This window comes from Alligator mississippiensis, chromosome 5 (genome assembly GCF_030867095.1).
Source record: "Alligator mississippiensis isolate rAllMis1 chromosome 5, rAllMis1, whole genome shotgun sequence".
NCBI lineage: Eukaryota > Metazoa > Chordata > Crocodylia > Alligatoridae > Alligator > Alligator mississippiensis.
In genome coordinates, this window is record NC_081828.1 from 28,238,661 (window position 1) to 28,264,754 (window position 26,094).

The 26,094-nt window shown below is 44.2% G+C and overlaps 1 protein-coding gene and 1 pseudogene across 11 annotated transcripts in view; both read right to left on the reverse strand.

Annotated features, from left to right (window-relative positions):
- The window catches only part of SSX2IP (SSX family member 2 interacting protein), a 40,056-nt gene extending 19,960 nt beyond the window's left edge, over positions 1-20,096 (reverse strand). Inside the window, exons 1-10 of one of the 11 annotated variants that reach the window (XM_059728008.1) lie at positions 19,946-20,096; positions 12,907-12,996; positions 11,944-11,987; positions 10,887-11,020; positions 8,524-8,699; positions 8,077-8,277; positions 5,429-5,539; positions 4,172-4,307; positions 1,011-1,086; positions 754-931 (exon numbers count right to left, since the gene is read on the reverse strand). In XM_059728008.1, coding sequence (XP_059583991.1) covers positions 754-931; positions 1,011-1,086; positions 4,172-4,307; positions 5,429-5,539; positions 8,077-8,277; positions 8,524-8,699; positions 10,887-10,929 — 921 coding nt within the window. In that variant the 5' untranslated portion in view covers positions 10,930-11,020; positions 11,944-11,987; positions 12,907-12,996; positions 19,946-20,096. Of the gene's footprint in view, positions 1-753; positions 932-1,010; positions 1,087-4,171; positions 4,308-5,428; positions 5,540-8,076; positions 8,278-8,523; positions 8,700-10,886; positions 11,021-11,943; positions 11,988-12,906; positions 19,121-19,304; positions 19,439-19,945 lie in introns of those variants that run through there. The other 10 variants (XM_059728006.1, XM_059728005.1, XM_059728007.1 and 7 more) reach the window with 10 other exon arrangements.
- Positions 12,775-12,851, reverse strand: LOC132251002 (U4 spliceosomal RNA; annotated as a pseudogene).
- Positions 20,097-26,094: the final 5,998 nt, after the last annotated feature.

Here is a 26,094-nt window from a genome sequence, read left to right on the forward strand (position 1 = left end):
GCATGTCAGATCCAATGCTTGCTTTGGCCAGTCTCGAACTGCAGGTGCTGCCTGAGGCTCATGTCCCAGACCAACCAGAGCAGGTCTTGGAGCCAGCATGCAGCAGTGTTGGGGAGGAAGTCCCAGGCTGGCCCTGCGTGGCTGTTGTGTAGAGCACACATCCCACAGCAAGTGCCATGTGCAACGTGTGTTCCAGGCCCTGCACATGTGGCCAATTTGGCACGCAACATGTGCAGGTCAACTCAAGACCCAGGGCCAGCATCAGGATGCTATCAATAACCATGTTTTCCTGAACATTATCAATTAGTGTGGTGTATTAGTTAAATCAGGGGTGTCAGTGTCACTATCAATAACCATGTTTTCCTTAACATTCACTGGAAATCACATTTTCTAACTTAAAAACCTTAAGAGGATAACCTTCATATCAGGACAATGAACTCAGCATCTAAGCACTTGTCAACAACCAAAATTATCTGGGACTAGCTCATGTCTTTTAAATTCCCACCCTATCTTAAATTAGCTTTCAAATATAGATATGACCTGACTGACTTGACATATCCAAATATCAACTAAAACATCCAAAGACAGGAGTTTGACATTCTGCTCTGGCCTATTTGAACTCTAGGCACTGCCTGGGACATACCAACTAGTGCAGGTCGCCAGACTCGAGAAGCTAGAGTTAGAGATTTTGCATGGCCCAGTAACTGTGGCACAGTACTAGGTTAGTACTTTTTAAAACTGATAAACACTTACTGGTCCGATACCATCTTCAGATCTTTCTCTAGGTTTCTGTTTCTGTGGGGGGAGGAGTGAAATAATTTCTTTCTTCATTTGTTGAAGAACTTTCCTCAGCTCAGCATTTTCTACTAGAAGCTGTTTTTGGCATTGCTCGTAATCCCTTAACAGAGCTTTATACATTTCTTCTTCATTCCTGAAAGTAGAAGTCTTATAATAATGAACTATGACACACTCTTCAATTAATGAACATTGTTATATAGCTATCAACTTACCTGGCTTCTGTTTTATCAGTTCTCCAACCACCTCTCTTCCCATCAACTCGACCTACATAATTTAGAACTTCCATAGCTAAAAAAAAAAAGAAGGGTAAGAAGGATAGTTCAGAGTGTGAAATAAAAAAGTGTATATCTAAACAACAAATCCTACATTTGCATATTTTCCTTAATATGTAGATAGTGTCAGCAGACCTCCCAATTCTGAACATAAAAAAAAAATAATCAAAAAAAAAATCAGTCTTTGCACCCACAGGAGACCAAAAGTCCCTGCGAACAAAATAAAGAGATAATAAAAGCCCACGGGAAATTCTGACAGCTTGGAGTAAAGCATCGAGTTTGATGTACCCCATCTCATCTTGCTTATATACACTCAAAACACTGCATGGCGGAGAACTCTTCCCAGGGCAGGACTAGAAAGCCATGACTAGATATTAAAAATAACAAGCTGGTTTATGACACTGTAGTAGTGATTAGTACTGTATGAGTAGAGAGATGTTCCCACCCTGAATAATACACAATCTAAGAAAGCAGACAACATGTGAAATAAGAGAGGTTGACATCAAATATGTAATTTTTCCTGGCTTATTACTTCAATTACTTCACCTTTCTCTTCACAATTGTCCATTTGCTCCTCCTCCCATGCGACAAAAACACTTTTCTTCATGGCCTGTCCTAGCCTTTATCTAGCATGTCTTATATACCACCAAGCTGTCAACTCCTATTACTGCCTGGAAAGAATTCCCTGTACATATCTGAAAACCCCTCTAATTTTCCTTCTTTTAATCCTTCCACAAGGAAACTCTCTACAGTACCTATGAAGATCAACAATAGTCAGGTAGTTAGTGTGCCATGAACGTTGATTATCATGCTGATCAGAAGTATAACTGTTACCTTTTGTTCCCCATCTGTCCATATTCACATGGTGTCTCTGGTGTTAACACTGTCTTGTTAGAGTGTAAGGTCTTTGGGATGGGACTGCCTTTTTGTTCTTTTCCCTGTGCATAGCACAATAGGACCCCCATCCGTAACTAGGGCTCTGCAGGCACTAACACAATGAGCCATAGAAATTAAAATAAAGATATTCCGCAAAGCTTTATATACTGTCAGTTGCTGAATATCTGTATTCAGCAACTGAATAGATCATCCATGTTTGGGCTTTAAAGTGTCTCCTGGTACACGAACAATAACTATCCTTCAACAAGAGCTTTAAGTTTTCAAAATTAATTCCAAATATGCAGATTGTTATGGAACAGTTTGCCACAGACATGTCAGAGTTGAAATGTTGTCAATTCAAACCCAAATAAAAACAACACCAAACAAAATTAGGGTGAAAGACAATGTCTACCTCTTCTCCAATGCTTTTCTATTGTAATCATTTGAGATGTTAAATTATCCATCTAATAGATAGTCTCCTTGGCTATAAAGATGATTTCTAAGATCATATTCATTTTCCACACAATTTTAGGGTATGTATACACTACAAACAAGTTGTCTGTAACTTGGGTTGAATTAGCTGGGGAAACCTGGCATTGATCTTGCACTACTAACAAGAGTTAAAAAACCTGAGCCGAGAATATACTTTTTGTAGCTATTCTCTTACTTAGGGCACTTTTAGATGGGGGCGGGGGGGAAAAGGCGGATGGAGTGCCCCTATGCTTAAAAACGGCAGCAGGGGTGCTTCAACTAAAGCTCATTCAACGAACTTTAGTTCAAGTGCCACTGCTGCCTTTTTTAAGCATGGGGCGCTGATGCACAAGATACAGGAGGCTACTGAATCACAGTAATTGCCACGCTCCAGCAGACTCAATTATTGGAGTCTGCTCTGATGTACTGGAATTCCACCGTGAAGAAGCCTCTGCGCTTGTGTACAGGCACCCTTAGTTGCTCCTTTATCTTCACTCTTAAATGCCTACTCCAAGTAACAATACTGTACTGAAGGGGAAGACTAATAACGCAAACCTAAACACAAAATAAATTATGCTGTGCATATACAGTGGAAGTGGTGTGTTTTAAGAGAAACATCCACATTACAGTAGAAAGTAGAACATGCTTAATATTTTTAAGAAATGGTAGAGCATCTGAAAGATGTGACAGTAAAACATAAAACTCTTCCCGAGTCCTCACAATCTGACTCTACACAAATGTTACAATTCCTCTTAAATATTCCCCCTTTTCCTAGAATTAGACTGGGCTCCAGGAATCTACCAACATTTTAAGAAGTGCCAGCTAACCGTGTTCATAGGTGGTGAACAGAATATAGGGCCTCAATGGTGATACCTAGAGGAGGGGTTGGCAACATTTTCCAGCTCAAGAGGAGGGCAGGAGGACGGGTAGTAGAATGACCCAGCTTGTGTCAGAGTCTGGTGGGTGGGCGGGCACCGGTACCCAGCTGCTGCTTCTCCTTGCCACTCAGCTACACTTTGGTACTGCAAAAGGACTCCCCAGCCCAAAATCAGAGTCCAAGCCTGAACTGCCCAACTGAGGCATGGCATAGGCAGAGCTTCCCCTCGCTCGAGCCCTAGGCAACCAACTGCAGCACAGGGCAGGGAGAGCTCCCCTGCGACAGAGCCCCAGTTTGACTGTGGTGCAATGCAGGGACACCTGCCCCTTCACTGGAGCCCAAGGCAACTGACTGCAGTGAAGTGTGGGGAGAGTCCCACGGTGCCAAGTGCCATCTAAGCGACAGCTCCACATGTCATAGGTTCCACAGGTCTAGACCCCTAGCCTAGAGGTTTTACTACATTATCAAGTGTATGTCTTAAGACCTGAACTGCTAGCAACAGTAGTGAGAAATTATGGGGTAGAAGGGATCGGTCCTATTTAGAATTGAGAAAGTTATCAAGATTCTCACTGGAGTACTAACTAGTTTTCTTTGGCTTCTGTCTATAAAAAGTAAATACTAGAAAACTGTATTTTTAAAGATGTGTAAAACATAACAACACCAAGGTTTTCACCTACTCTACAAACGAGAAGTTGAAAATTACACATTTTGCGCAGTGCTCTCTTTATGATACTGTTTTGAAATCAAATAGCACCCTAGGTAAGGGGGTTCCGTTGCTGAGAATTAAGGTGGTAAATAAAGCATATATTTACAACTTTATTTACAACTTTAGAACTGTATTATCTAAACTGTGTACAGTAGTGATATATTTACTTACCTATCTTTTTATCCTTTTTGTTCATAACTAGTTGATGCAATCGTTCTTTTAGTTTGTTGTATTCTCTTTCTTTTCTTTTCATATCGTGATTGTACTGAGTAGCCCGACTTGCAATAATATTCTGTAATTTCTGCACCTAAAATACCCCGACAAAACCCCAAAACATACAGCTCTTCAAGTTATACAAAAAATCTTTCCTTTAAAATAAAAAACAAAAATCAACACTGTTCTGTAAAACTATGAACTGGTTGAGATTAGTAATTGTGAAAGAAAATGAAAAAAGGAATATTTAGGGATAGGAGAGCATGCATCTTGTAACATTAAGTACTTCAGAGAACTCTGATGTTGCAGAAAAACAACTACAGGCCTGGCAGATGTTATACATAAGATGCAATTAACCAGTTAATCACATCTTAAAGTGTAACCTGGCCACACATTCAATTAATTGCAAACCAAAATCTGGCCACAAAATTATTACACATTCTTCATGTGATAATATTGTGGCTGGTTTCAATGGCATGCTAAAATGACCATGTTGGCTGGATGGACCACAATGGGGCACAAAAAGGCAGTCAACACCAGCTGCTGATTAGTTGATCAGCGGAAATATGGGGACCATGCCAGAGCCCATCCAAGTCCCAACATGCTCCAATGGTGCCTCAGGATCAGTTGATTGGCAGCTGGCTCTGCCCACTCAAACCAGTCTGGTGGATCTTGGAGCCAGCCAACAAGCCAGCTTAGTTGTTAAGAATTTACAACTATAGCATGTCCAATATACTTAGCTGAACATTAACATGCTAAGTACATATGCTTACTATTGACACAAAAAACTAGAGAAAATTTTTTAAAAATAATTGAACGAAAACACTGCAGTGAAACCAAAGATAAGGAATACCAAGCCTCACATGGGTAATTTAGGCAAAGTCTTGTCTGTTGAAAACTTCAGTGTGGATTTCACTCATTGCCCCTCTCAGATTTTCAAGGATCCATTCCATGTTCTGAATAATTGTTCCTTCATGCTCCCTGCCCCATTTTCAACATCCACATGCTAAACACTTATTTGCTTTATTATGGTCAAAAATGCTATAAAACTGGGTATGCTGTAGGACCCTGATGTTTACCAAAAGTGACTTGACAAATGGTTGGACTCAGATTACTTTCATTTCACATGGACACAATATTAAAAAGAAGCTCAATTGCAACACTGCATGTGAGTCTGATCAATCAATGGTTTGTGAGATGTACAGGATGACTCACCTCATCCTTTTCATTTTTAAGTAATTGGTGCAGATTTCTGTTTTTGCATTGAAGCTGTCTGTCTCTTTCCTGAAGTCCAACTATCTCTCTTTTAGAGGCTTCTAGTTGCTCCTAAAGAAAATGTTTATAATACAACCTTAATTCAAATTTACAAAAGAAAAAATCCCAAAAAATTAATTTCAGACAAGTTTGTTCTTGTTGAACTATCAAAAATCCAGTATGTTGGCAGAGCCCACTTGCATAATCCATGTCAAGTGGAACCTAATTTCTGAATAAAGAGAAGTATTTAGCCATGTTAGCCTGATATCAGGCAGAAGGCAGGATAGAGATGGGCTTTATAGACTAACAGAATCAGAGATCCATAAGCTTTGACAAGCCAGAGAGCACTTCATCCACCACTACCCCAAATGCTACTCATCAGACAGCGTCAGCTGAAGTGATCGTTGCTTACAAAAGCTTAGTTATCTCTGATTTAGTTAGTCTATAAAGTGCATCTCCACCCTACCTTCTGCCTAATTTTTGAAATTATGTTTACAGGGTCTATTATACATATGGCAATCTGCTATACTGGAGTACTACAGTAAATTAATTTCATGGAGATTATACTGAACATACACAGAAAACTGAAATCAGTACCATATTACTACTTTTAGTTTGATATGGAATGCACTTAATATTTTGCTGCCCTTAGATTTTTAAATACTCAATATGATATAATATCTACAGAAGTCAGGGATGGAGCTAGATGCTTTGGACTCCAGCTCTTTTATCGATTTGGGGCTCAGAGACCTTAGCTGGCTGCTTTTGAAAAAAGGATCAATGACATTTGAACAGTAATCTCAGGACTGAATGGAGCAGTTTACAGATACTGTTTCAGTGTAGCTTCAGATAGGTATCACTGTAGTTACTGTAGTAGATTACAGTAACTAATGACTATCAATTGACATTGTGAAGGTTTTGGTCACAGCTTAAAAAAGGTGAGAAATACACCTCCTGCTTTTTTTTAAAGTTAGATTCCAGAGCAAAATAATGCAGCTTCAGTTCTGCAATAAATTGTGTGGCCAAGATATATCAAACTACTCGAGGCCATTTTCTTTGTCAATATCAAGAGTAGGGAAATATGAAGAAAGTATATGAGCATTTAGGACAGCGGATCTCAACCCTTCAGAAAATGCCAACTCTTTGCTTTCATTCATTTTGATTATGGAAAAAATAAGAGAGCAAGTCCACAACAGGTCAAGATGCATTTTGATGCTTTGGACTCCTATTTGAAATCTCTGGGTTTCTCTTGTCGCCCACAGCAGTGCCATGTTGCACAGCATCCCAAGAAACCTGTAATAGGGTCTCATGACACCCTGGTTGTAAAATCACTAATTTAGGAATGTCTAAGTATGCCATAACTGAATACAGGTAGCATCTTACACAATGCAACATCTGTAAAAAAGGACTCTTCCATCACAACTGAAAGTAAAACTGTGAAAAAAATGTATGGCCTGAGGGCCAGATGAGCGTTGCATCAACACAAGAACAAGGAAGGCAAAATGTCCCCAGATGCATGCAAGGTAGAGTAATTTGGCTGAGTGTGCAGGCAGCTAACATTTCATAAATTACATTTTTCCAAAAGCAGTACTATCACAAAAGGGAATTTAAATGTTGCATGACAGTTTTGTTTCCATGCAAATTAAACTCCTCAGGACTGGGATTCTGGTGTACAGTGAATCAAGACATTATTTTTCTAGGCAAATTGAGACTTCAATGCACTACTAAAGTACAAATACTAGGGAAAACAACAGTGATAGCCAATCTTCTTGAAAAGCAAAAGAGGTGCTCAGTTATCCACTGAAATCACATTTGCTTTGGTACAATATTATTGTAGAAAAGAAAGTTTGTCTCGCAGCTGACCTACAATTCAAAATTTGCTATGTACTTTCAAATATAATTTTTTCCATGCAGTTTTTGCCACTAACACTAACAATAACGGACCATCAGTTATAGTTTAACCTAAAAGAACACAAGGTTATAGAGCCTTTACAACCAACTTGGTCAAAATTAAAGCCAGCAGTCAAAAATGCATTGCAACTGCTTTGAATAGACCTGGTGTAGAAACTTGGTAATCAGGTGACCAGGGAACAATACAGGGAATGAACTATAATCCAGTCTTTGAAATCTAGATGACATTTGAAAAGCAGCACGGATAAGCCTGCTACTACTTGTACCAATATTACTATATGAAGTACTAATTACTCTATGAAGTAATTCATTTCTAGCAAGGAAAACCTAACATCTCTCCCAATATACTAGTAAAAGATAAAAGTCCAAACACCTTCCAAGATTTTCACGTTCACCATGCATTATAACAGTCTAATCCAATGAATCTTCCTCCTGTACAGGTGGTCAGAAACCATTCATAAAGTAAATAGTATCATTAGAGAAATAAGGATTCAGATGTTATTTCTTCTTCCCATTAACTCATTTTCATTAAGTTTAATGAGATTTCAATCAATTATGAAAAAAATGACACCAGAGAAATAACATACAGGATAATTAAAGTTTTTAACATACAAGCAAATTACAACAACTGAGAATTTAGCATTGTTAAATGAGTGCATTACATTATGATGCAAGTTATGAAAGAATGAATTTTCTACCTTTAGTTTGGCATAGCAGTTCTGCAGATGATCCATATCACTACCCAATTTCAAGTGCTGCATTTCCACCTCTTCCTGAGCTCGGAGGTTCTTGCGCTGAAGTACAAGTAGTTCATTCATACAATTTAAGATAGATATTAAGTTTAATTCTTTACCTTTGGACTCTGCATAAAGTGAAGGGAAACCCAGTGTTGTCAACTCCTGATGTGAGAGAGAGAGAGAGAGAGAGAGAGAGAGATGAAAGTGATTTCTTTTTCTGACTTAAAAATACTGTATTAGGGTGTCAAAGAACATTTATTTCTGCAAGGAAGATGCCATCATTTTGGTTTTGAGAAGTTACAGGAAAAAAGCTTACTTCATGAGACTAAGTTCTTCCATTCCAGAGAACATTCACACTCATTCTACAGGTGATCGACTATTGTTCTTAATATCCGAAAATCTGCTTACCCTATTAAGATAGGATATACTCTGTTCAACATTCTCTTCTGTGCAGAAGGCACTGAAAAAGCTGTGCGTACTTTTGGATGAAGGCAGTGGCAAACGTAGCACTTGTTGCATGTTTAAGCTTGAGGGAGACATCTTTTTTTCTGAGGTATATTGAGAAGTATTTTTGCTATCTAAAACTCAAAATATTAAGGAACAAGTCAAGACTAATAACTCAATACACAAAAAAAACCATACAATCCCTTAAAGCAAGATCAATCATAATCTAGAACTTTTAGTTCTAAATTTAATTTCATTGTAAATAAGAGCTTAAAAGTACATTCTAAACAAAATGCAAGGTATCAGTTTTTACTGAAAAGTAAAACTTAGACAACATTCTAAAACCTTTTTCTTAGAACAAATCATCTTTTCACAAAACAGGAAAAATTCTAAGTTCCTGGATTTGCTTACTTAGATTCACATTTCTCATGTATGACCAAAATTTGTAAATGAAAGTTTTTATAAATTACATTTGATTGTACATCTTAACCTACTCTCCACTGACTCAAATGTACACAAAAATACCCTCTCTTTCAATGCAGTTAAATCAAAAGATAGAGTGAGAAAGAACCTGAATAAATAAAGAAAAGTGCCACATCAACATAATATATGCACAGACCCTAGAAAACATGAATATCTAGATTTCTTTCACAAATGGGAAAATAAGTGTTAGTAGTAAACATTCTGTAAAATCACCTACCCAAGTAGAAATTGTGATAGATACTACTGAATTATCCAGTATTTCTACTTGGAGTCAATTCGATTCCACACAGGAAATACCATGTGCCCATTAAATATCATCAGGGATCCAGGTTTTCAGTTTCCCGCAGAAAAATGGAAAAAACATGGATTTTCCATTTGAACTCAGAAACACACAGATTTTCCACTATTGCAAAGAGCTCTCTGCAGACTGGCAGATTTCCAGCCTGCAGGGGGCTGGGGAGCAGGAGGGCAGTCAGGCAGGAGATGCCATATGCATGTGCACACTCACACATGCACATGGATGGTCACCAGGTAGCCTGAAGAGCAGCACCTGCAGGTAACTCTGGCAGGAGTTGGGGGGGGGGGGGGAGGGGGGGGAAGGGAACTGAGGCTCCCATAGGGAGGGAGAGTGAGTTAGGTAGGGCTGAGGCTGCTGCCCAGCCCGGGCACTGTGTGGGATTTGGGGCCCAGTGTCAGAATGCTCAGCCACAGGGTCCCCGTGGGGAGCGGGAGGGAGCTACGGGCAGCTCATCCAGGGGTGGAGCTGGCTCTCCGCTGCTGTGTGCACTTTTGGGGGAGGCATGGGGAGTACATGCACCCCAGATCTGTGTGCAGGGTGGGGGCAGATGCAGGCTGCCCCTGCTCCCCAGGGCCTCTGAAGCCCAGCAGGTAGGACCAAGCGTGGCACAGCAGAGTGGGGCAGGGAAGCTCCCTGTCGCTGCAAGCACCATGCCACCATGGCCAAGTGCACCTTGCCTGCTGCAGCAACAGCAGAGGTGGCAGCACAGAGTTGTGCCTGTCGCTGCTGCTGGATGGACAGGAGGTGCCTCACAATGGCACGGCAGAGCTTCCAGTGGTGGCAATGAGCTTCCCCACCCAGCCTCGCTCTGCCCCACTACACCAGGGCACCACCCACTGGGCTCCAAAGGCCCGGGGGCAGGGGCCACGCCAGAGCAGGGAGCCCAAGCTTGTAGTGGGAAGCCTCATCTTGCCCCGTTCTCTCTCCACCCCCCTCCCCAAGGGGCTCTGCTTAGGCCATGCTGCTCTTCACTCTGCTCCGCCACAGTAGCTGCTGCCTCCAGCAGGCAGCAGCTAGGACTTGGATGCTGATTTGGGAGTCAGGAGGCTGCGGGTCCCTAGTCCCATAGGCCAGGCAGCCGTGGGCCCCTTCCAGCAGGGCTGGGTGTGTGGAGGTCTGTAGCTGGTGAGTGAGGGGCACCAGCAAGGCGGGGGGGGCAGGCGGCTGTGTGTTGGGAGCAAGGGGCCTGGACCTGCATCCTGGTGAGTGAAGGGGGCAGGGGGCCCTCTGACTTTCCGTGATAAAAAACCCAAAATCAAATGTCAGAATGTACAGGTGTTTAGAATTTATTTTATTATAGTGACTGAGGCACTGGCAGGCTACCAAATTCCTTTAAAATTGTAAATATATCAATAAAACATGGTGTTCAATAGATACCTATATACAGTGGCGTTTCAATTTAATTATAGATTTGGGGGGTTTAAAATCAGAGAATCTGCTATTTTTTAAACAGAGGAAACCAGGATCCCCGAATATGTTTCTGCTAATGATAGGTCTCAGTTTTCTAAAGCAAAAATATAATCAATTTTGTCTAACTAGAAGTTACCTGATGACGGCGCTGGCACAGTAATAGTCTTCCAATCTCCCATAGCAACAAAGACAGCTAGAATACCTGAGCAACTGGTTGAGTAGTGAAGTATTTAGTACAATTGCTGGTAATATCGCCTACATAGGCATATCCTAAAATAGCAGGAACATTTTAGATTAACAATAGCATCTACCAGAGCGAGATGATTAAAAGAGGCATAAAAGAGTCACTGGCTGGCTCAAATCCATTTCAACTTGCTATAGATACACAAATATAGAGGAGCCCAATATTTACAGCACAATAAATATAACAAGTATTTAAATACAGGCAGCCAGGCACAGCAATCTTTAGTGTTAGCTTTATATTAAGACACCATGCAAAGATTAAAAAAAAAAAAGAATCACAATGCAGATAAACTAATCCAATCATTTTGTTAGGAATGAGCATAAAAGAAACTTATTCTAAAGTATTAAAGATGTTATATTTAGTAATAGCACAGGCATAGAGTGACTCGGCAATAAATAAAGTTAAGTGCATTTTCATCATAAACTCTCTCACTAGATTTACTACCAAAGGAGAGAAGGGAGACGAGAGACAAAGGGGCAGGGACTAGAGTCTTTTCCAAGCCCTGAAATTAGTGGGAGGGATGGACAAGGGAGAAATATCAACTGAATGAGTTTTAATATTTAAACAAACCCCTCTGTCCCTGGTAATCATTTTGATTCCTTGCCTAACCTGCTAAGATAGCTAGAAGTGACAGACTGGCAGAACAAGACAGGGTAGGAGCAATCCGTGCCCGTGTGCCGATTAGAGTAAGCCTATTACAGTAGTATGGCCAAGGAACACAGTTTTGCCATCCCCCTGCCCAATTAAGGCACTTAAAATGGGATTTAGGCACCTAAATCAAGTGCTGATCCAAAAACCTCAGAAAATTCAGAGGACTGGATTACAGCACTTCATTCAGATTATCCTATATATTTCTAATATCCTATTCTTCCATCAAAATCAATGCCAGCTTTAGCAATTGAGGCCAAACCAGGCAGAGTGCAAAGAACAAACAAAAACAATTTCTTACATGTTAATTTGGCTTTTGCTGGATCCATTAATTCAGACAATGTCCTGTCAACAGAACAGAAACATAAAATCAAGCTAGTCATTTTTCATTACTACCAATCCTATTACTTTATTCCTCTGTCCTAGAATGTTAGGACCATATTTTTCAAAACGCCTGAATGCTTCAAGATGCAGCTAGCACCCTACAAGATTTTAAAAATTCCATTAATCACCTCTCTTATTTCAATGGGAGTTAAACACCTACATACTCTTGAAAAATCCCACTAAGCACCCACCTGCATTTTAAGCCAGACAATTTGGTTCTTATGTCCAAAGTGGTCATACAGGGTTCCTGGTTTTCTCTGTTTAAAAATCACAAATTCTCTGCTTAAAATCCCCAAAGTCCGCAGTTAAAATAAAGCACCACTATATATAGAGATATCGATTGAACACAAGGTTTTATTGATATATTTACAATTTTAAAACAACTTGGAAGCCTCCCAGTGGCAAACAGAAAACCCACATCCCTGGTTATAAGCTAACTAGGAGTGACGAGACCACATTATCTAGATTCTTTCAAAGCAGAATTTTACCAACCCAAGAGTTTCTGTGCACTGGCGATGCACATGGTAAGGCAGAAACTTATCCACCCCTCCTTGGTTCCTGAACTGGCCAATCCAAAAACTTCAGTGGAAGCGGAAACAGCTCTAGTTTTGGGCCTTCTATAAAAGGATACTTTCAACATTGTAATCAAAGACTAACCTTATCACTTTTGCAACAGAGCATTGTCCACATCTACTAAAACCATTTCCCTTGTTGGTCATAGGCAGGCCAACCTGTGACAAGCCCTGACCAAAATAAACCTTCAATTAGCAATAATCACGCCTCAGATTAACCTCATCAGCTACGACACTGCCCCTGCACAAATAAACCTTAAAGCTCTACTCCTCCTTCCATTTTAAATACCAGCATAAATTAATTTTACCTCAAAGGCTCTAAAGAATTGTTTTCTTTGGGATCTCTCTAGTAGACACAGCGCTAGGGTCCAATTCCTTTATTCCCATGTAATCCTGGCCTAAGTAAAATTGAGAAATTAACCTTCATTCATAAAATCAAAAACTTTTTAAAAATTCTTACAGAAAACTTAAAAGAATCCTGAAAAGACCAAAGAACACCCAACAAAAGTGATGGAATATGGATAAAGTACTATTAGACTACAGCTTCAACAAGTGCTTGGTCAAATGAGCTTTATGGAAGTTTTATCTGGGCATCAGCTCAACCTGATTCACAATTAGTTTATCATTACTAAAAGAAAAAAAAAATGCTATGCCTTTTTTGTCCTTTCCCCCTATTTTAGATGGTTTAAATTATATTTAAAAATGAAGAGGTTTCAGCTTCAGCTGCAAAGTTATATTAAGGAAGAAGAAGAATGAATGTTAACAGACCACACTCCTTACAAAACACCAGTTTTGTAAATATAACTGATTCTCTAATGGAAAAATAGTCTTGGATTACCATCTCAATAAAATTCCCCTTTAAAACGTTTTCTTAAAATCAATTTAAAAATGAAGGAACCATAATTAACATCAGTACACTATATACAAATATACACTGGTAGGCTAATGGAGATTTTTTGGGATTGTCACAGGCCCTCTGCTTCTGCTGTCCAGCTCACTCATGGTGCACCAGCACAACACTTTGCTATTGTTACAGATATGTCAATTGGCACACCCAGAAAACCCAATTCAGATCAGAAAGAAGCCACTTCCAATCCTAGCTTTCTAGATTCAGGGAATACCTGGAGAGAGATATGGAAAAAGAAGTGAGGTAGATAAACTGAAATCTTGAGTATGTGATTATCTTCTGCCCACCTCAGTGCTGAGGTCAGATTTCATAGACATTAGGGGCTGGAAAGGACCTTGCAAGATCATGGAGTCCAGCCCCCCTGCCATAGACAGGAATTCTGCTGGGATCAAATGATCCCAGCAAGATAAGCATCCAAATGTTTTTTGAATGAGTCCAAAGTAAGTGCTTGCACCACCTCTGGGGGGAGTCTGTTTCAGACCCTGGACACCAGGACTGTAAAGAAGTGTTTCCTTACGTCCAGTCTAAATTGCCCTTTCAGAAGTTTTTGGCTGTTAGACCTTGTTATCCCTTGAGGGGTCCTAGTACACACCCCTTATATACTTATAGGCTGCCACCAGTCTGTAAGTCACCCTGAACCTTCTCTTCTCCATGCTGGAGAGACCCATGTCCCTCAGCCTCTCCTCATAAGGCTTGCTCTCTTGGCCTTTGATCATGTGGGTGGCTCTCCTTTGGACTCTCTCAAGCTTATTCACGTCCCTCCTGAAGTGGGGGGCCCAAAACTAGAAACAGTACTCCAGCTGCAGCCTCACTAAGGCCGAGTAAAGCAGGAGGATGAGGTCCCTGGTTTTGCTTGAGATGCATTGGTGGATGCATGCGAGAGTTTGGTTTGCATTGACAGCTACGGCATCACATTGGTGGTTCGTGTTCATTTATGTGGTCAATCAAGACCTCCAAGTCTCTTTCAATTATGGTGCTAGTGAGCATAGCACTGCTGAGCCCATAAATATGATGCTGTTTTTTCCTCCCAAGGTGGAGCACCCTGTACTTTTCTACGTTGAATACCATCAGGTTTGGATTCGCCCATTTTGTGAGCTTGTCCAGGCCGGCCTGTATCCCCAGCCTGTCCTCCAGTGTGACTGCCTTCCCCCATAGTTTAGTGTCATCCGCGAACTTTGCCAGTCTGTATCTGGCACCCAAATCCAGGTCATTAATGAAGATGTTGAAGAGTACTGGCCCCAGTACTGAGCCCTGAGGGACACCACTGGCTGCCTTGCACCACACTGATTTGCTCCCGTCAACTCATACTCCTTGGGTCTGACCCTGGAAACAGTTCCCTAGCCATTAGACCAGGAAATGGTCAAGGCCACAGTTCCCCAGCTTAACCATGAGGACATCATGGGAGACCAAGCAAAAGGCTTTCTTAAAATTCAGGTATATGACATTAACCTCATCTACCTTGTCTAGGCAATGCATCACCCGGTCATAGAAGGAGACGAGGTTGGTCAGGCAAGACCTTCCAGCAGCAAAGTCACGTTGGCTGGCACTCAGAAAGTTATGTTCCGTTAGCCTGTTGCTGATGGAACTTTTGATGACTTTCTCCAGGATCTTTCCAGGGATGGATGTCAGATTTATTGGCCTGTAATTCCCTGGATTTTCCTTCCTTCCTTTCTTGAAGATTTGGACCACGTTTACTCTTCTCCAGTCTTCTAGTACCTCTGCCGAGCGCCATGAGTTCTCAAATATCTTCACCATAGGCCACGCTATGATGTCCGCCATCTCCTTCGGGACTCTTGGGTAAATTCCATCCGGGCCCACGGACTTATGGATGTCAAGCCTCTCAAAGCGTTCTCTCACTTGATCTAGGTTGACTGTGGGCCCAGCTCCTGCCCCCTGGATGCTTTGCATCCTGCCTGACAGGGTGATCCTCCGGTCTTGTAAAAGCCATCACAAAGATATTCTTTGCTGTTTATTAACCTTATTATAAGCAGCAATTCTGAGACCTACAACTAAATTCATGCACCTCCTAAATTTTTAGCTTGCCAACCAAACACACCTGTGATTTTTACACTGTATCAGGACAGCTGATTAGCTTTTGAGAAATAACTGTTTTTGAGGATGGACAGTATTTCACCACAAGTGTCACCTCTTTGTACATGGTTTAAACTTTTGTCTTTGGAACCAACAGTGGAAGAAAAGGGTGTGGCAATCCACCTTATCCACAAGAAGGGCCACCAGAAGCATAACACTTCCATGTTCATATTCTTTGCTAGATGCCATTCAACTAATATTACAGTTCAAGTCCCTGGTCTTGATTTTTAAAGCCAGCAACAGATTGAAACCCAAACATCTCTCCATCCTCCCATGCAGCTATGCTCCTCTGGAGCATACATAAGAGCCTAAGAGCAATGTTCTTGGTTAAAGTGGCTTGATTTGGCATAACTAATCTGGAAGCTCATTGCAAAAAATCTGTCCACCTTCAGAACATGTTGCAAGACCAGAGTGGGAAATGATTTGGGCTGGAAGGCCACTTAAGGACTTTCTGTGAGATGTGAGCTTCAGCAGGGGGCAGGGTTAACCCGGCCTGGCCCAGCACAGCAGTGATTGCGGGGCAGGAGGGTCAATTGATCCTATCTGGCCCTGGGCCCGTCTGCCCTGCACTCAGTGCCAGGGGCGCCAGAGCAGCCCAGCAGGTTTCCATAGAGACTGGCCAGGACCCCAAGTTGTGGGTGCAGGGCAGACAGGTCCAGTGCTTGATAGGATCAATCACTTGGTGGTGCCAGGAAATCACTTGGTGACCACAGAGAATTACTTAATGGCCACTGTGGCTTCAGATGCTCAAAGATTTTGTATTTCAAGCCTTACTATTTGCAAGCTAATTTTTCTCTGCAAGCCAACAGCTCTGATGATATGCCTACAACCTGCAGTGTCCCAGTAACTGTCAGATGTAATTTTGCCAGCTGGCAATATCACTTGCTGTTCCATTGAAGAAATTCCTGAAGAGAACAAAGCTAGGCAAATTCCCAAAAATGTACACCTAGGCCTCAGTTCCAGGGGGGCGGGATTTATGTACCAGATGGAAAAACTCATACTCTTTGCTGGTAAAAAAAAAAAAAAAAAAAAAAATCTTGAAAGATTCAACTGTATCCTAGATCAAAGAATGCTTTGGCAGATGTCCAAAAAGTAGTAATCAATCCACCAGAGCAGAAATAGCTAAGAAACTGGAATAATCTGCCATTTTAATTACATGTTGGAATTAGACTCTGAAAAAATACTCTTTCTATTTAGGAAACCTGGTTTCTGGTAGACACCTACCATATGCTCCCTTAAGCCCCTACACGATTTGGTGAGCAACATATTTTTCCTTTCAGCAATAACGTATCAGCATGTTCTAAAATGGTATTATCTTCTTGTTTCCTTCCTAATGCAAATCATTGCTTTATGATTTAAAATAGAAGTCAGACAGATTTCCTGTAATAAATTGGTCTTAAGTGTTCAATTTAAAAAAAAAAATCACATGTAATAGAATTACAAGCCCAACAACAACACATACACCATTATTTTTTCAAAGCATAGATTTTGAATGTCAGATTTAAATTCAATAGAAATAGCTATCAACATAACTGAATTCTAAAAACTAGTTCAGCCACATGTTCATCAGAAGATAAACACACTGTAGTATAATCATTTAAAACTTACATGGACAGTTTCACAAATGAAAAATAAAGTACATGGTTCTCCAAAATGTTCCTGCCCCCAAATTAGCTTTTTATCTTCTTCTCAGATGCATCTTACATTTTTTCTGATGTAGAACAGCTCTTTAAAAGGGACAACACTATATCAACCAAGAAACAAGAACCAGTCTTCCAACCAAACACAGCAGACACTACAATTTTGCTGAAAGGTGTTTCAACTTGCAAATTACATCTCTGAAAGTATATAAAAACTTGTTCAGAGAATATAAAGGCCACAAAAGGTAAGCATTTACTTAAAATGCAATACAAGTCCTTCTGCTAAGATTGGATTCCAAAAAGAGCTGTGAACCTATTTAAAGTTTTTAGATTTATCTATTAATCGCCTCCACAGATGGCTATCTGGATGAAACAAAACAAATAGATTCTATGTAAATTTGAGCCCTGCTGGTAGTCATTAGCTTACATTTTTACATCTATCCTTCAAAATGTCATAAAAAGCAACTCATTTGCTTTATTTATGCAGTAACCTTGAAAATCCAAGTATTCCCTCCACCTCCACATTTCTGACAGTTGCTATTTTTGCTACAGGCATTTTAATAATGTGGCTCACAATTATTACCACCTCTGTATGTTAAAAATAATGTTAAATAATGATTTTCATTATAGCTTTAGTGACACTACCTATGGACAGAATGAATTCTAGAGATTTATAGACTCTATATTAGTTTGTAGAAATTGATCCTACTTGAGCATTATTAGTTATATGAATCCTGGAGGGTAACGGGTTACATTTTACCACCACTTTTCTACATTCTACGAGTATTCTTAATTCAGGAGTTTGACATAGCAAACTAACCTAGTCAACTCCAAAGTAAATTTGGAAAACACAAGTCCTAATCTGTCCAGCCTGCAGGCCTGTATAGTCTTCATTTAGTTTATTAGTACATTACACCCTTGCTAGAAGGCTCCTAGTTGTATTCATCAGTTCCACTAATTTAACAAATAAGAGGTTTATTTGTCTTGATCTGTAATACAGCTACAATCACAAAAGAAATCTGCAAGTTTATATCTGTGCTAAGTCACTTATATGTTTAACAGTTGGACAACTGCTTCACTACAGTCCTCACCCCCGCCCCACTACTTTCAAGGCATATCCTCCACTTCTTTACTGATGTTACGTGTGGAGGTGTGGAGTTACCCGTGCCACGCACCTGCACTAGGCGCCGCTGCATCCCCTACTGCCTCGAGCATAGGTGCCACCTTTTTTTGTGGCTGGTGGTGCTTGCAGGCATAAAAACAACAACAAAAATGGCTCTTTACTTTTACCCAGGACCATTCCCGTGCCAAGCCCTATGCATATCCAGAAGAGGCAGTGTGTTACTGCTACCCGGTCTGTAAAGACTGAATCACCTCTAGCTAAAAACACCAAAAAGCCCCACTGAAGCACTCCATCTTTACAGACGCTGTAGAGCCAGGTTAAAGCCGTGTGCTGCTTCTTCCCATAAAGCACCGGGAGTTTTGTTTGTTGGGGTTTTTTAACATCTGCAGGCAGCTCTGGAGATGCTGAGCACTGGCTAATTTTTTTCAGTGGATGCTTGAGCCCCAGAGCACCCATGGAGCCGGCCGGCGCCCGTGGTCTCGAGGATCGACCCTGCTGCCTCCTACCATTCACAGACCATGGATCTTCGTCTCGCTCCGCTGCTGCTGGAGAAATGAATCCTGCCAAGGCTGCAGCCAGGTCTGCAACTCCGCAGGTGCCACACACATCTCCCCACCACCAACACCCTCCGCCAGCCGGCTCTGCAACGGGCGGCCAGTTATCCTCTGTGCTGCGACCGCCCGGCTGCCCGGATTAGTGCAAACTTTCCCGCAGCCCTGCGGCACCCGGAGCTTTTCCTCCTTTCAGCTCCAGGGAAGGCGCTCGGCTGTCCCCCCCGGGGCCCTCCCGCGCCTCCGACACCTGGCGACAGGCCCAGACCTTTGTGCTCCGCAAGCCGAGCCCCGCCCGCTTCACAGCCCTGCTCCACCTGTCCCGCGGCCTCCGCTTCGCCGCGCGGCCTCCCCCCGGCACCCCCAAAACGCCACGTGCCCGCGCCCTGCTTACGTCACGCCCACGTCACACATGGGGCCCAGCACAATGACGTCTTGGAGGAGCCGGAACCGAAGGGGCTCGCGGCGCAGCCCGCTCCTCCCTGGGCCGGCAGCAATGGGCAGCCTCCCCTCCCCCTCCCGGGCGCACGTGCCGGGGGCGGTGCCAAGAGGGGAGGACGGTTGGACGCCCCGCCCCCCGTGGCGTGCCCCGCCCCGCGCGCACTCACCCGCGCAGCAGACTAGGCGAGGCGAGTCTCAGCCCAGAGCCCGCGGGTGCCGCCGGCCCGGCCCGGCCCCGCCCCCCCGCGCTCCCATTGGCCGCGCGGTTGCTAGGAGGCCGGCAACAAGGGCCCGGGGGCCGACACGCACCTGCCGCAGGCGGGGAGGGGCTGCCTCGGGGACCAGACGTGGCCGGGCCGGGCCCGCGCTGCGCCTCCCTTTTCCTCGCCCGGTCCCGGAGGCAGGCGAGAGCCCGCGCCTCCCTGCTCCAGTGCCTGTTGGCGGCGCGGCCGCCCTGCCCCCTCGGCCTTGGCGAACACTTCCCCAACAGGGCCCGGTCTCCAGTTCAGCAGCCTGTTGCCTTCGTGGCAAAGTGCGTTCAATTCGACACAGGCAGACGAGGCAGGAGCTTAGTTGTGATCTGTATTGACTTACCTAGCGGCATCTCCTTGCGCCCCTGCTCCTGACCGCGACTCCTCAGCTCCTTCCAGGGTAAGGGGCTGTTCTCGGCCTTCCCGAGGGAAATCCTGCTCCAGCTGGATGGGCAGGGGAGAGCACAACCAGGTAGGGTAGCTCCCAGGTGGGCCGGACCCGCAGGGTCTGAGGCCTGCCCGAGACTGGAGGCCCGCCCTGTGTGTGAGGAGGAGCCATGCAGGCCACCGGCAGGGAAAGCAGGAGCGAAGCCGTCCACCTGGTGGGTGGGATTGCTCTTACCGCTGGGGAAGCCTTGGAAGCAAAGATGCGAGAGGAACGGGATACAGAAGCTTTAAAAGATGAGAACTGAGTCGGTGATGTGATTTTATTCACAATGCCCTTTTTTGTAAATGTGACATTCATGGTTTTTCTCTGAACTTGTCAAGCACCGATTCTTTCCCTGTGTTTTTAATATGAGAGGCAACATTCAATGTTGCTTTTGTTTGTGGACCAGCACTTCCACAGCAGCATAGATGGCAGAAAGCTGAAGCTAACGGGGCTTAGTTTCCCCCAAATTAATTGTGTAGCAGCTGGAGACGGCAGCAGCACCACTAGGGTGTCACCACAGCACCACATACGGCACCAGCAACACGCTGGCCCCGCAACAGCCCTGTGGGAGAGAGGGGTGGGGTGCAGGTGGGCACCCTTTTACTCAGCCCCCCAAATATTTTCTCCCACAGGGCTGTTATGGGGCCAGCGTGTTGCTGGTGCTGTGGTGGCACCCTGGTGCTGCTGCTGCCGTCTTTGATATCCCTAAAGACAAGAATTCTTATGACTGCGATTCACTGAATGTACTTTGGATTGACTTAGCTCAAGAACGTGCTCAAAAATCAGTCGGTAGATGGCATAATTGTAGCTAAAGTAACATCCGCCTTACAAAACTAACGTAAAAACCCTCCTAAACACAACAGTTACCAGTTACCATCAGGATAGAAAGCTAAGGATCCTTTCTTGATTTAAAAACAACAAAAAGATTCCTCCAGGCAAGGGGACAAGAACATTTTTACAAGGCTAGTAAACTCAGTCCTTTTGGAGAAAGCACAACCTTACTGTTTTGTAGATACTGTAGAAATATTTGCTATTGTTTTGGTTTTGTATATTTTTGGCCACCATAGCAGTAGATATTTCTTTAAAAAAGAATATATACACACATTTTTAAAGGAATTTAAACCAGGAAGATCATTCTTCACAGTATGCAAGATATTTATTATTTTATGGCTTAAAGAGTAATAGCAAAGACTTTGGACTTTATACTGCAGATTCTGTTTGTTTCAGACCTGTTTCGGAGGAGAAAACTAGGACAGACTTGTATAGAAGACATATATCAGTGATGGTGACAGATTGGATGACTCTCTTTGTCCAGAGAGGAGGATTACATGCCTGTATCTTTAAGAGGCACCGCGTGTGCATTCTAGTTGTCTATCTGATCTTAGCAGCTGTTCCTGAAAGTTGATGTTATTCAGAAAGGAACTCCCCAAGCACTTTGCTATGCATCATTTATTTTTTTATGGACTGTCAAAGATAGAAGGACAAGCCTTTTGGGAAAACTGTGTGTAGAAGATGCAGAGAAAGAAATATACTTAATGGGAAAATGTATATCCTATAGTATATTCAGTTAAGAAGGACTAAATCAGTGTAAAATAATCTTCCTGAAACTCCAGTGAGAACTATTAAAAATATACTTTCAAGCCTTTTGGCATTAAAACACAGGATGATCTAGTTAGTAATTTGCAGAGAGAAAGGAATAATTTAATTGGAAATTTCTGTTGTCGTAGGATACAGTGGAGGAACACATCAAAGCGTTATTGTCCTACAGCAAGTAAACACGTTTTACATTTCTCATAATGTATGCCATGGCTTTGAGTATAACCTAAATATGAACAAAGTTGTTTCACTAAATAATATAAAATAGTTTTTTTTACCCTGCTTGCGTCTAATTGAAAGAATTATTAGGAGACTCATTGATTGGAAATTCAGTAGTAAAATAAGAAAATATTGGATCATATGGTTGTTTTAGCCTTTTTTGATGGAATTTATTTTCTGCTAAGAATTATTATTAAGTTTTGGTAACATACCTAAAATAAAAGAAATTATGTTTCTTTTATAAAAAATATGTATAACACAGGTGGTAAAAGATAACTAAATTCAGAGGACAACTTTTTTTTCTTTTTTCCAGTCCTTTGGTAAGAAAGGGAATTCTTACATCAAAACAGTATAAATTTTAAAGTGGGGGAAGCTGTTACTATTCTGAGAAATGGGAGATAAGATAACCTTTAAAAACAGCTAAAATTGTGTTCAACTGTTATATGGGTTATATGGGTCTGATTAGATTCAAATCCATCTTGTTCTTCAGTGTTTGCATTCAAGAAATGCTCACTGCCAAGGTGAAGTAAGATTTAGCATTGTCCTACATTAGAAATTAGTACGGCTGATGAACTCTTAACTCACAGAATAAGCTCATTACAGTGTCTGATCCTGTTATACAACAGGCTATTGGATTTGCTTTTCTAAAGCCAACAACCATTTTAGTGTCTCTGAACACAATCACTCATACACCCCAAGACACTTTTTCAAGTAACATCTATGCAGCTAGCAGTTGTGTAGAGACTAATACAGAAGACAGACATACCCATGCAGTTATGAGCTGGGCCCTGAAATACAGGTTTCCCTTCATTTATAAGGGTTCCATATATGCAAATTTGCTCCTATGCGATCACCCTTTTTCTACCCAAAATTCCTTATATGTGAGGTAAATTCACTCTTATGTGATCAGGGCTCCGCTTGTCCCCACTCACCCCAGCCCCTGGGCTGCGCTGTGCCATGCCGTGGTGCAGGCAGGTGGTGTCGGCTGCTCCCGGGTCTGCTGCAGCAGCTGGAATGAGTGGGGAGAAGTGGGGGCCCCAGGCTGTAGCAAGCAGCAGGAACTATAAGTGGGTGTGGGGTACAGGGGGGCACAGCTCTTGCTGCTATGCGCCCCCCCAGGAAGGCTGTAGGCTGGGGGGGGCTGCACTGGGCTCTTCCCAGGGGATCACAAGCCCCCGGATCTGTGCGTGGGACAACCACAGGCTGCCGCTGCAGGCTGGGGCTGGCGGTGGCACCGGGTTCTCCCTGGTGTTCAGAGGGCAGGTGGGGGAGTTATGGCAAATTTTGTGGTGGCAGCATCCCCCCTCCCAGCGCTGCTGCCTCATTCCTGCAAGCAAGGCTGGGGGCAGTGGTGGCACCGGGCTCTTCCCAGCGCTCCAGGTGAGCAGCGGTGCTTGTAGCAGGGCTGCTGCCACCCCAAAATTTGCCATAGCACCCCAACCTGCCCGCTGAGCGCTGGGGAGAGCCCGGTGGTGCCGCCAGCCCCAGCCTGCAGTGGCAGCCTGCTGTTGTCCCATGTGCAGATCCAGGGGCCTGCCCCCCACCCCAAAGAGCCCGGTGCAGCCCTCCCAGGGGGTACGTAGCAGCAAGAACTGTGCCCTCCTATGCCTTAACCACTCACAGTTCTGCCACTTTGTTGCCTCCTGCAGCCCTAGGAGCTGTTAACAGGCTGCGCTGCACCCTTCTCCCCACCCCTTTCCTAGTCCCAGCCTCACTCCCTCCCTCCCTCACCACCATGGGAATGTATTCCTATTTGTTACATTATAAAGTGGGTTCACTTTATGCAAATTTGATTTATGCACTGTACTCCAAAAACACATTTACTGCATATATTGAGGGAAACCTGTATCAGAACTTTCCACATTTTCAGAATATAAATATGGACAGGGAAAGATTAGTATGTTGCATTTCTATACTCATGTCCATCCAAGGATTCAAAATCCAAAGACTAATGAGTTTAGCCTCCCAGCACTCCTATAAACTACTGTTACAGCCTTGGTTCTATCTTATTCTAGGGTGGATCCAAGATTTGGCAAAGGTAGGTGCAAGAGTGGCCACATCTCTGCGCTCAGCCTCTTCCCCTGCTACCTACCAGAGTGGGCAGAGTATGCTGTGGGAGCCTCAGGACTTTTTAAGTTCCCAAAGCAGGTAAGCATCCCGCCATTCCCCACCATGTTCAGAGGCATGTCCCCAGCCCACCCCTCCTCATCCAGTTGCTGCTGCTTTCCCCAAGGTCTGGGGAATAGGGAAAGCTTCAGAGCTGCTCCTTCCCTCTCCAGCCAAGCTGTGTGGTGGCTGGGCTTAGCTAAGAACAGCGGCAACAGCAACGAAAAAGGGGTGGGTTTCCCCACACTGCCCATTTCCCTTAGGAGCAGGCACAAGAAGCCATTGCCACTATCACTGCTGTAGGTGAGCCCAGGCCCCAAACAGCTCAGTTGGAGTAGGCAGGAGCAGCTCTGAAGCTTTCGCACCCTGGGGACAGTGGCGAAAGCAGCACTAACTGAAGGAGAAGAGGATGGGAAGAGAGGGGACGTGGCTCTGAGCACAGAGGGGAAGTGGGGATCCTCTTGTGCTTTGGAGACTTTAATGTCCTCAGAGGCTCTAGCAACACAGTGCAGTCCAAAGAGGTGAAGCCACATGTCATAAAGGCAAATTCCTGCTCCGAAAGTGAAATTATTTTTGTTGAAAAATTATTTGGTATGGTTTATCTGGGAATATAACAGTATTGTCTTAATTTTGCAAATGGGAAAACACAAATACTTGGAAAAATAGTTAAAATGTTAATGTATGATTCCATACAAGAGCCAGAAACTGAATCTATTTATCGCAGGGGTGGGCAAAATACGGCCCGTGGGCCAGATCCAGCCTGCAAGGCCATTCTATCTGGCCCACGGGGTCCCTAAAAAAATGTAGAAAATTAATATTTCTCTGTCCTTGGTTCCTGTCAAAAATGACAGGAACCAAGGGCAGTAGGACCCAGGGCAAGCCCGGCGGGCTCCAACAACAGCAGGGCCGCCTGGCCCCGCCCCCCAGCCAGAAGCCCCAGCTGCAGTTTCTGGGCTGGGAATATGTGGCTTTCCTGGCACGGGAAGCTCAGGTAAGTGGGGCGGGGACCCCGGGCAAGGAAGGAATGCTGCGGGGGGGGAAGCAGCCCCTCCCCGCGCACACGCAGTGCCCCATGCTGCAGCTGCTTGCAGCCTGCATGGGGCTGCCTGTGCCCGCTCCAGACAGCCCCATGCGGGCTGTGAGCACCTGCAGCATGGGGCACCAGGCATGGGGCGGGGGAGGGGCTGCTTTCCCCCCATTCTCAGCTTTTCCCTGGGCTCCTTCCCTGCATGGAGAAAAGTGGCCCCTCGCCTGCCCTATGGCCAGTGCCCCGTGCTGCAGGCGCTTGCAGCCCACACGGGGCTGTCAGGAGCAGGGACAGGCTGGCTGCAAGTGGCTGAAGCGTGGAGCACTGGGCATGGAGCAGGGAGGGTCTGCTTTCTCCCCCCGCCACTTGCCAGGCTGGCAGTGGGGCTGGTTACAAGTTGATGCTGAGCATGGGGAAAAGCGGCCCCTCGCCTGCCCCATGGCCAGCACCCCACACTGCAGCCACCTGCAGCCCACATGAGGCTGCCTGTGCCTGCTTCAGACAGCCCCACATGGGCTGCGACCATCTGCAGTGCGGGGCGCCGGCAATGGGGCAGGCAAGGGGCCACTTTTCCCCATGCTCAGCACCAGCTTCTTCCCTGCTGGCAAGCAGGGGGTCAGGGCTGTTCGCTGCGGGGCTGGGGGGCACTGGGTGTCAGCAGGCAGGGAGCCAATAGGAGCACAGGGCCCGCACCGGTGTCCTGGGGCCAGTGCTGGTGGGGCCCAGAGCACGGTGGCAGGAGTGCAGGGGACAGCTGGCAGGGACTCTATGGAGCCGGGTCAGCTCCCCACTCCCTGCTGGTGCAACCCAGCAGGGTTCCATGTATGCAGAACCCCTGCTGGCCTGTACCCCGTTCTGGGCCCCACCAGTGTTGGCCCTGGGACATTGGTTCCAAGACATTGGTCCCAAGATAGTGACCAGGGGGGCGGGGCACCTGCCAAGGGGTGGGGCACCTATCAAGGGGCAGGGCTAACCATGCGGCCCTCGACAGCCTTCCAAAACTGGGTAAGTGGCCCTCCACCCAAAATAATTGCCTGCCCCTGATTTATCCTGATTTCTGTTCTTGATCATTAGAGCTTAACAGTTCATACCTTTTAAAAATCCATTTCAGAAT